We start from the raw sequence: 11721 nt of genomic DNA, 5'->3' as shown, positions 1-11721 counted from the left end.
AAGACTTTCGGGTATTGATGAAGATCGTTTAAGCACATTAATCCACAATAATCTACTTCACTGTACTCGAGAAATAACAATTGCCATGGACTGTTATCATTTCACCATCGCACGACATTTGCGTGCATGCAGGTTGAGCAAGCGTGTGCATGGGTACCGCATGCCCTAAGCCAAAGATAACAGAAATCAGTGCATCTCCTCTCTGCTTGCTCGTCGTCAATTGGCTCGTGATCAGCACCGACCATTCCTATCCTTTGTCGTTATTGGTGGGGTTTTTTTTTTTTTTTTTTTTTTTTTACTTTATTGTTATTTTAAAACCTGTACAATTCAGGTAGGCTGGCAGCGGCACACTACGCCGCTCTTCAGCCATAGCGTTTTACAAGAGTATAAAACATGGTGAATGACAATGAACAAAGTGACGGGCAAAAGAGAGAGGTCACAGAGACATAAAAAACACGGAGTCGTTCACATGTGACGATAACAACACTGAAAACACGTTGGCACGGCGCACAAAACACTGGTGAGTCCGACGGCACAAGTGAACGTAAGAGTGGGACGGCGGACACCAAAAACACTATATGACGTCACACACACGAAGCACAAAAGGCGACGATCTCCGGCGCGCGAATGTTCACTATACGTGTGCGAGTCCGGGGACCTGCCAAGAGAGGAGGAGGAGGAGGAGGAAGGGGAGTGGGAGAGCAAGAGGGGAGAGCAGAGATGCCACGGGCAGGGGAGATAGGGGGGAGGGAGGAAGGGGGAGAGGAAGCCCGGGGGTTGGTGGGGTGAAATGGTGTCTTTATATTATCATAAGATACAGAAAGGAATGGTGAGACCAAACAAGACTAACACACGGACACTGCGAAAAAAAATTTCCTGCGACAAGCACGACACCATTAGTCCTTCTTGGTAAATTTTTCACGCGATCCGAATCCAGTTGGATGAGGTGTAACTGTGAACAGACGCCGGATGACAGCTCGTATCACAAAACTGACCACCAGGAACACGAGTAGCAGCGCAGCGACGACATCTAGCAGCAGGTACTGGTACCACGAGAGGTGGAGCGCGGCGGACCTGAGGTGGGGCGCCCCCTGGTGCCTGATCACGTACTCTGTCCAGTAGACCGCCTCGTCCAGCGGGTGCGTCGGCCGGTCGTTGAAGATGCGCGACAGGTGTTCGGCTCTCTCACGGTACCTGCGAAGCATGAAAGGCAACGTCCACACAAAAAATTCCACAGTCTTAGTACAATATGCTTCAGCACGGAAACTGCACAGCAGCTCCTCAGTACCATCATATTCAGAACTAAAGATGTAGTGACATATGTAGGTCTCAGTCATGGCAGTTGATAGGCCTTGCGCCAACAGCAAAGTGCCTCACCATTATGGGGCAGTATTGTTTTAAATACAATCGTTATTTACGCCCTCTCCCAATTTACATTGTAAGAAATACGAGGGTCGTTCAATAAGTAATGCCGCACTTATTTTTAAAACATATTTACTTTTACCAGTGTGAATTTGGTGACAATATACATATACATGTCTAGTCCATGTTCTATTTTTCTACGTTGTCTCCGTCACTTTCTATGGCCGTACGCCAACGTGGAAGAGCATGTATGTATTCCCTGCTGGTAAAAGGTCTTGTTCTGCACCTTGTCCTGCATGACTGACACTCTCGTCATCTTTAAGCGGCCCAAAGAGATGGAAGTCCGATGGTGCCAGTCTGGACTGCAGAGTGGATGAAGCAATGGCGTCCAACCCTATTTGGCGATGTGTTCCCGGGTTCTCAGACTTGTGCGTGGGTGTGCATTATCGTGTTGGAACAAGATTTCTGCTGGATTCTTGTCCGATCCAACAAGTCTGAAACGGTTCTTGAGTTATTCAGAGTCTTCACGTATGCCTCTGAATTGATGGTTGACCCTCTTACCATCACATCCACGAGAATGATGCCATTACAAACCCTGCAGACTGTCACCATGACATTTCCGGCAGAGGGGGTCGTCTTGAATTTCTTATTTTGTGGTGAATGAGGATGATGCCACTCCATGGACTGCCGTTTTGTTTCCGGCGCAAAGTGGTGCACCCAGCTTTCGTCCCCCGTAACGATCCGTGACCGAAAGGCGTCTCTGACGGTCTCAAAACGCTGCTCCAACAATTCAGGTGAAATGGCCTTTCTTTGAATCTTGTGGTCCGCTGTGAGCATTCGTGGAACCCATCGTGAGCATCTCTTTGAATATCAGAGAGTCTCGACCGTTGCACACGCACTTACAAAGCTGACCGACAACTGTAGAGACAATTGTCGAGTTCTGATGCGCCGGTCGGCACGAATAAAGGCATCCGCACGATTCGGCATGTCCGGAGCAGTGACTGTGACAGGACGTCCCGAGCGTGGCTGGTCATGGAGCTCCGTTTCTGCATTTCCTGAGGCTGTAACTTTGTTTACCCATCGCCCAGCTGTACTCCTATCAACTGCAGCATCGCCGTACATTGCACAAAAACGTTTAAGGATGTTCACTACGGTTTCTTTTTCGGCACACAAGAATACAATAACAGCACCCTGCTTATAACGTGAGTCGTATGTAGACGCCATTTTGACTCTGTACTACGGCTCTGCCATCTGCCAGAACGGTTCGAAATTTCACCGGCGCACAGAACAAAACCAACAAGGATGTTTCTCTATGTATATTAATGGCTTTTTTTTTTAAAAAATGTGGGGCGTTACTTATTGAACGACCCCCGTATAACATTTTGCAACACATGTCGCTTAGCCACTTCGAAATGTATCATTTGTGTCTATTTCGTCATCATCGTTATATTTGCTTTTGATTTAAACTGTGATCACCGACACCTGGTGTGAAAACATGCAAATGAACATAAACCACCTGAAGATGGGCACAAGCCCGAAACCGGACATGTGTTGAATCGCCTTCTGTTATGACTTTTTTTCTTGAGTCATCAGTCTCCAGACGGGTTTGATGTGGACCAGCACGAACTTCTCTCCTGTGCCAGACTTTCCATCTCAGATTAGTACTTGCAACCTACGTCCTCAATTATCTGCTGTATGTATTCCAATCACTGACTTCCCCTACAGTTTTTAGCCTCTACAGTCCCTCTAATACCATAGAAATTATTCCCCGACGTCTTAATGGATGTTTTATTATCATACTTCCCCTTCTTCACGTCAGTGTTTCCCATATATTCCCTTCCTCACCGATTCCGGGGAGGTCCACAATGCTTGCAAAGCGTGCAAAATCATCCATACTCGGAAATAATACAGTTTTATTTGTCTGAATTTTCATATATATATATATATATATATATATATATATATATATATATATATATATATATATATATACAAATTTGACAGTTTTATTTCTGATGAAGGCACCCATAGCAGTGCCGCAACCTGGGTCCAAAGACTCCTTTTATGCCACCATATATATGGGTGGTCCATTGATCGTGACCGGACCAAATCTCTCACGAAAGAAGCGTCAAACGAAAAAACTACAAAGACGGAAACTTGTCTAGCTTGTAGGGGGAAACCAGATGGCGCTATGGTTGGCCCACTAGATGGTGCTGCCATAGGTCAAACGGATATCAACTGCGTTTTTTAAATAGGAACCCCCATTTTTATTACATATTCGTGTAGTGCGTAAAGAAATATGAATGTTTTAGTTGGACCACTTTTTTCGCTTTGTGATAGATGGCGCTGTAATAGTCACAAAGATATGGTTCACAATTTTAGACGAACAGTTGGTAACAGGTAGGTTTTTTAAATTAAAATACAGAACGTAGGTACGTTTCAACAATTTATTTCGGTTGTTCCAATGTGACACATGTACCCTTGTGAACTTATCATTTCTGAGAACGCATACTGTTACATCGTGATTACCTGTAAATACCACGTTAATGCAATAAATGCTCAAAATGATGTCCGTCAACCTCAATGCATTTGGAAGTACGTGTAACGACATTCCTCTCAACTGTGAGTAGTTCGCCTTCCGTAATGTTAGGCCCGGCCACGATCATTGGACCATCCTGTATAGTGCACGCCACATTAGAGGGGGGGGGGGGGGTATAATTTTGAACGATTATGTCCATACAACCACCATAAACTCCAAAGAGACGGTCACACGTAAAATTTTGTACATGGCTGCGTCGTCAGCGACCGTTCACAAAGTAGAATAAACAGTAATATCAGCTCTCGGTGGCAAAAAAGAGTCTTTGGATCCAGGTTACGGCACTGCTATGGGTGCCTTCATCAGAAATAAAACTGTCAAATTTGTATGTCGCATATTAAACTGAAAATCAAGCGATAAATCTTTAGTCACAAAATTTGTGAAACAGAATCCGTAAAAGGCAAGCCGCTATGAGCTGCTGACATGCGTCGAGCTACAGTAGCACATATTAAAGTAAGAATCAAGCGATGAAGCTGTAGTCACAAAATTTATAATACAGAATACATAAAAGGCAAGCGTTTTATGTATTCTTGCTTGCCTTTTATGTATCCCGTTTTACAAACTTTGTGACTGAAGCTTTATCGCTTGATTTTTAGTTTAATGTGTGACATGGCTGTTTGAGAGTTTTATTTCTGATGAAGGTACTCATAGCAGTGCCGAAACCTGGGTCAAAAGACTCCTTTTTTGCCGCCGAGGGCTGGTATTGCTGTTAATTTTATGATCACACCTTTTTTTCAGGTGTAATTGCTTTACTTGAGCTGTGACTTCACAACTTTTGGCTGCTAGGAAGTGTCTCCTCCCTACCGATCATCTTGCGCAAGCGGACCGCCAGGTTGCTCCTCCCCCCCCCCCCCCCCGTCCACCGTCCCCTCGTCCCCCTGTCCCCCCGTCCGTCTCACATCAGCATGGTTTCAGAAAACATCGTTCTTGTGCAACGCAGCTAGCTCTTTATGCGCACGAAGTAATGGCCGCTATCGACAGGGGATCTCAAGTTGATTCCGTTTTTCTAGATTTCCCGAAAGCTTTTGACACCGTTCCTCACAAGCGACTTCTAATCAAGCTGCGGGCCTATGGGGTATCGTCTCAGTTGTGCGATTGGATTCGTGATTTCCTGTCAGGAAGGTCGCAGTTCGTAGTAATAGACGGCAAATCATCGAGTAAAACAGAAGTGATATCAGGTGTTCCCCAGGGAAGCGTCCTGGGGCCTCTGCTGTTCCTGATCTACATAAATGACCTGGGTGACAATCTGAGCAGTTCTCTTAGGTTGTTCGCAGATGATGCTGTAATTTACCGTCTAGTAAGGTCATCCGAAGACCAGTATCAGTTGCAAAGCGATTTAGAAAAGATTGCTGTATGGTGTGGCAAGTGGCAGTTGACGCTAAATAACGAAAAGTGTGAGGTGATCCACACGAGTTCCAAAAGAAATCCGTTGGAATTCGATTACTCGATAAATAGTACAATTCTCAAGGCTGTCAATTCAACTAAGTACCTGGGTGTTAAAATTACGAACAACTTCAGTTGGAAAGACCACACAGTAATATTGTGGGGAAGGCGAGCCAAAGGTTGCGTTTCATTGGCAGGACAATTAGAAGATGCAAAAAGTCCACTAAAGAGACAGCTTACACTACACTCGTTCGTCCTCTGTTAGAATATTGCTGCGAGGTGTGGGATCCTTACCAGGTGGGATTGACGGAGGACATCGAAAGGGTGCAAAAAAGGGAAGCTCGTTTTGTATTATCGCGTAATAGGGGAGAGAGTGTGGCAGATATGATACGCGAGTTGGGATGGAAGTCATTAAAGCAAAGACACTTTTCGTCGCGGCGAGCTCTATTTACGAAATTTCAGTCACCAACTTTCTCTTCCGAATGCGAAAATATTTTGTTGAGCCTACAGAGGTGGGATTGATCATCAAAATAAAATAAGAGAAATCAGAGATCTAACAGAAAGGTTTAGGTGTTCGTTTTTCCCCCGCGCGCCGTTCGGGAGTGGAATGGTAGAGAGATAGTGTGGTGTCACCGCCAGACACCACACTTGCTAGGTGGTAGTTTAAATCGGCCGCGGTCCATTTAGTACATGTCGGACCCGCGTGTCGCCACTGTGTGATCGCAGACCGAGCGCCACCACAAGGCAGGTCTCGAGATACGGACTAGCACTCGCCCCAGTTGTACGACGACTTTGCTAGCGACTACACTGACGAAGCCTTTCTCTTATTTGCCGAGAGACAGTTAGAATAGCCTTCAGCTAAGTCCACGGCTGCGACCTAGCAAGGCGCCATTAGCCTTACATAGTTTGATAGTTATCGTATGAAATGTCTCCTCAAGAACGCTGTAAACCGATGAAGAATTAAAAGTTAAGTATTAAAGCAGATACGTACTTTTCTTGCTACCATTTATTACGTATCCTGTTTCAGACCTCTATCTAGCCTAAGTGAGATTACGCGTGCCTTTCGGCTACTTCAGTGTGGCGTAGCTGTCTTGTTACGCCACAACAGATAGTATGATTGTGGTTCGTTGAACCCTCTGCCATTCACATTTGTGAATTGCAGAGTAGTCATGTAGATGTAGATCTCTGTATCTACCTATCTGCAATGTGATACGCACAGTGGTCGGTTGTACAGCGTTTACAGCTGACCTGGGAACGGTGAGCACCTCGGTGAGCGCCCACTCTATGGAGGCCTCGGTGATGTTGTGGACGTCCAGCCTGACGGCGTAGCCCTGCCTGGAGGCGAGCGCCACGTTGAGCTTCTGGTCCAGGAAGACGGGGATGGCCACCAGCGGCACGCCCCGCGCCGTCGCCTCTTGCGTGCTCAGCAGGCCGCCGTGCGTTATGAACGCGCGGACGTTCTTGTGGGCTGCAACACGCCGTGCCGCGGTCATACAAAGAGGCGCCTCTAACGTACAGGGGATAGGCAAAATAATACGAACAGTGATAGGAAGTGCACGGCTGTAACTGACGATCAACAGCGCAGGTAAGGCACATCTCGCGCTGGACTGCGCGTAGTTCAAGACAGACTAGTTATCAGTGCAGGTTGTTTACGAATAGTACACACTTCGTGTTTGCATTCAGAGGCCGAGGTCGACGTGCAAGGAAAGACCTAACAGAGTTCCGAAGAGGGCAGATTGTGGGGGGCCCGATTACGTGGAGCATCTGTAACCGAGACAGCCAACTTATTAAATGTATCGAGAGCAACTGTTTCAACAGTCGTGATTTTTTTTTTGGTCATCAGTCTACTGACTGGTTTGATGCGACCCGCCACGAATTCCTTCCCTGTGCTAACCTCTTCATCTCAGAGTAGCACTTGCAACCTACGTCCTCAATTATTCTGCGTAGAATGCATGAAAGGGAAGCAGTGGTTGGGAAAGGAGTGAGACAGGGTTGTAGCCTCTCCCCGATGTTATTCAATCTGTATATTGAGCAAGCAGTAAACGAAACAAAAGAAAAATTCGGAGTAGGTATTAAAATTCATGGAGAAGAAGTAAAAACTTTGAGGTTTGCCGATGACATTGTAATTCTGTCAGAGACACCAAAGGACTTGCAAGAGCAGTTGAACGGAATGGACAGTGTCTTGAAAGGAGGATATGAGATGAACATCAACAAAAGCAAAACGAGGATAATGGAATGTAGTCAAATTAAATCGGGTGATGCTGAGGGGATTAGATTAGGAAATGAGACACCTAAAGTAGTAAAGGAGTTTTGCTATTTAGGGAGTAAAATAACTGATGATGGTCGAAGTAGAGAGGATATAAAATGTAGACTGGCAATGGCAAGGAAATCGTTTCTGAAGAAGAGAAATTTGTTAACATCGAGTATAGATTTAAGTGTCAGGAAGTCATTTCTGAAAGTATTTGTATGGAGTGTAGCCGTGTATGGAAGTGAAACATGGACGATAACCAGTTTGGACAAGAAGAGAATAGAAGCTTTCGAAATCTGGTGCTACAGAAGAATGCTGAAGATAAGGTGGGTAGATCACGTAACTAATGAGGAGGTATTGAATAGGATTGGGGGGAAGAGAAGTTTGTGGCACAACTTGACTAGAAGAAGGGATCGGTTGGTAGGACATGTTTTGAGGCATCAAGGGATCACAAATTTAGCATTGGAGGGCAGCGTGGAGGGTAAAAATCGTAGAGGGAGACCAAGAGATCAATACACTAAGCAGATTCAGAAGGATGTAGGTTGCAGTAGGTACTGGGAGATGAAGAAGCTTGCACAGATAGAGTAGCATGGAGAGCTGCATCAAACCAGTCTCAGGACTGAAGACCACAACAACAACAACAATTTTGATGGGGATGGTCTTAAGCCAATGGAGAAACAGGGAGTGGAGGAACTCTCCTGGAATAAAAAGGGACAGAAAATTGTTTCTCGTGGTATGCTCAACAAAATTATTGTATACATTTTTTGTCTAGTTGCGGAAGAAGGCAGATCAGTGTGTTACATTCGTGGCATTCGGTAGTTCTGGGAAGAGAACGGCCATTACAGGACTACGCATTTTTGAATGAGTGACAGATTCAGAGCGGTCACTGGCCGCTACGATCCTGGACTTTTGAAGGATGCTTTCATGTTCGTTCTGGAAGAAGGTAGACCTGGGTGTGGTAATGTGCGAAACTTGGTCGTATAGGTAATTGTAACTTTTTCTGATTACATAATTATTGGGAATAGACAGAGCATGAGTTTCTGTTCGTTATCTCAGGTATGTTAATTTGTTAATAATCATGGAGAACTCTGAGCTATTTTTAGATGGTGCATATTTCGTGTGCCGTGATCACGAAATGGTTTTAATTTCGCGTATCTTTGAAGACTAGCTTGGGGATTCCGTTACCATTCTCTCACCTCTCTGCATTTGATAAGCTTACTTTCTATTTGCATTTTGACTGGATATCGCAGGACCACTATACGTTCAGTTGAGATACTTCTATGAATAAATATTATTCAGAATAATCTGTCATCTGCATCAATTAGAGACGTTAAAAATCCTTCTGGAGAAACATCCGCAACTGCACACTATAGTAGAGATTGAAAGTCCCGCTTTAGTTGTAAGGTTTATTTCCATACTGAACAGGCAAAGAAACTGGTACATCTGCTTAATATCGTGCGGGCCCCCAAGAGCATGCAGAAGTGCCGCAACACGACGTGACATGGACTCGACTAATGTCGGAAGTAGTGCTGGAGGGAACTGACACCATGAATCCTGCAGGGCTGTCCATAAATCCGCTAGAGTACGAGGGGGTGGAGATCCCCTTTGAACAGCTCATTGCAAAGAGCCTAGATATACTCAATAATGTTCATGTCTGGGTAGGTTGGCGGCCAACGGAAGTGTTAGAACAGTGTCCCTGGAGCCATTCTGTAGCAATTCTTGACATGTGGGGCGTTGCATTGTCCTGCTGGAATTGCCCTAGACCGTCGGAATGCACAATGGACATGAATGGATGCAGATGATCAGACAGAATGTTCACGTATGTGTAACCTGTCAGAGTCGTATCTAGACCTATCAGGATTCCCATATCAGTCCAACTGCACACGCCACACAACATTACAGAGCCTCCACCATGCATGATGCATGGATTCATGATGCTGTCTTCAGTCATCAGGGGTACACAAGTGGGCCTTCGGCTCCGAAAGCCCATATCAATGATGTTTCATTGAATGGTTCGCCCGCTGACACTTGTTGATGGCCGAGCATTGATATCTGCAGCACCTTGCGAAACCTTGCCCTTCTGTCACGTTGAACGACTCTCTTCAGTCGTCGTTGGTCCCGTTCTGCAGGATCTTTTTCCGGCCGCAGCGATGACAGAGACTGGATGTTTTACCGGATTCCTGATATTCACGATACTCTCGTGCAATGGTCGTTCGGGAAAATCCCCACTTGATCGCTACCTCTGAGATGCTGTGTCCCATCTTTCGGGCGCCGTCCATAACACCACGATCAAACCGACTTAAATCTCGATAACATGCATTGTGGCAGAAGTGACCGAATTTAACAACTGCGCCGGACACTTGTTGTCTTGTACGGGCGTTGCCGACGGAACCGCAGTATTTTGCCTGTTTACATAGCTCTGACTAGAAAACCCATGCCTTTACCAGTTTCTTTGGAGCTTCAGTGTAGAACTCAGGGCATTGTTTTTAGAATGAATTAGTTCTCTGTAGTGGAGAGCGCCCTAGGCTGAAACTTCCTGGCAGACTGAAACGGTGTAAGAGTTCAGAAGGTAGGAGGGAGGTGCTGTTGAAGACAAAGCTGTGACGGCGGGTCAGGGGTCGTGCCTGGCCGGATCAACCTGTAGAGAGGTCACCATCAAAACGCAGGTCGCGTGCCACGCTCGAGTGACATCCCGGCATGGAGTTTCAAATCATCACTGGCTTCGCTGCAGAGTGGAAATTCCTTCCAGTCTACCTGATAATTTGAGACGCCACACTGCGCTACCTCCACAGTGTGTACGCGCCACTCACCGAGAATGTCCGACTGCGGCAGCCACTTGCCTATCTTGACGTTCGGGGGCTGGCCTGGAAGCGAGTCTGCCTCCCACTTCCAGAGCACGCGCTGTTCCAGTCTGGAGAACACCCTCAGGAAGGCCGCCCGCTTCTCCTCCGGCCAGTCACTGCTCCTCACGTTGGTTCCCATACTGAAGTACACGGCGCCGGATTCTGCTCCGTCCAGAAAGCTTTGGATGTCCTGCAACGTGTAGGGATTATCCTCAGTAGCTCATCTCTGTGTCATGCAAACGGTAGATTCGATCGCCGCAAATTAGCGATTGCTTATGAAATAAATTGGTAAATTGGAACAATTGTCATAAACTCTTTGAGAACTATAGATCTGAGTATGAAGCTTTCGTGACGAGCAATGAACAAGTCCTACAGTTACAAATCTTATTTAGCAAATTAAGTTTAGAATACGAACAAATAGTGAACACAATAGTTCACGCTGAGAAAGGAATGCCTTCACAACATATAGTAAGTATAGTACAGGTTACTAAATACCTAAGGCTAATCAAACCTGAATTAAGAGACGTAACATTTCCAATATCTCTTATGGAAGAACATGGATACATGCCGCTGAAAGTACTGGAACTAGAAGCATTTGTAACGAATTATGTGTTAACCTACGTGATTAATATTCCATTAGTTGAGAATACTAAACTAAACTCTGTCCGAACAGGCCTTGGAAGGCCCAACGGTACCATCTTCGGTCCATAGACGTCACTGCATGCGGATATAAAGGGGCACACCGCTCTCCCGGCCGTATGTCAGTTTCCGAGACCGGAGCCGCTACTTCTCAGTCAAGTAGCTCCTCAGTTTGCCTCACAAGGGCTGAGTGCACCCCGCTTGCCAAAAGCGCTTGGCAGACCGGATGGTTACCCCTCCAAGTGCTAGCCCAGCCTGACAGCCCTTAACTTCGGTGATCTGACTGGAACCGGTGTTACCACTGCGGGAAGGCCGTTAGCTTTAGTTGAGATTAAGGAGCTACATATGGGCAAGGAACAGGACGTATATATAGAGCTAAAGAAAGATTGTTCACAGGTACATAGCACTAAGAATTTATATGCAAAGTTGTTAACTGATCATTTACAATGTAAAGAAATGGCTAAATGGAAGAAAACATGTAAGCAAATGTATGTGTTAATTTCGATGTGTTGCCAAGAAAACTGTAAAGTAGGTTATTATAAGACAAGTTCTTAGAGATAACTGTATTAAGAAAATAATTTATTGGATAGGAGTTTATGGACACACTTAAGTGCCACTGAATGATTGTATTTCCAAAGGGGGAAGACATG

General features: G+C 45.6%; 1 protein-coding gene across 1 annotated transcript in view; it reads right to left on the bottom strand.

Moving 5' to 3' along the window:
• Positions 1-896: 896 nt before the first annotated feature.
• The window catches only part of LOC126428402 (UDP-glycosyltransferase UGT5-like), a 51947-nt gene continuing 41122 nt past the window's right edge, over positions 897-11721 (bottom strand). Inside the window, exons 3-5 of the mRNA XM_050090323.1 lie at positions 10400-10622; positions 6590-6809; positions 897-1194 (exon numbers count right to left, since the gene is read on the bottom strand). Of these exons, the coding sequence (XP_049946280.1) occupies positions 897-1194; positions 6590-6809; positions 10400-10622 (741 nt within the window). The remainder of the gene's footprint in view (positions 1195-6589; positions 6810-10399; positions 10623-11721) is intronic.

Source organism: Schistocerca serialis, chromosome 12 (assembly GCF_023864345.2).
Source record: "Schistocerca serialis cubense isolate TAMUIC-IGC-003099 chromosome 12, iqSchSeri2.2, whole genome shotgun sequence".
Classification (NCBI taxonomy): Eukaryota; Metazoa; Arthropoda; class Insecta; order Orthoptera; family Acrididae; genus Schistocerca; species Schistocerca serialis.
The sequence above is the reverse complement of the archived record's forward strand: the minus strand, read 5'-3'. Positions and strand labels throughout refer to the sequence as shown.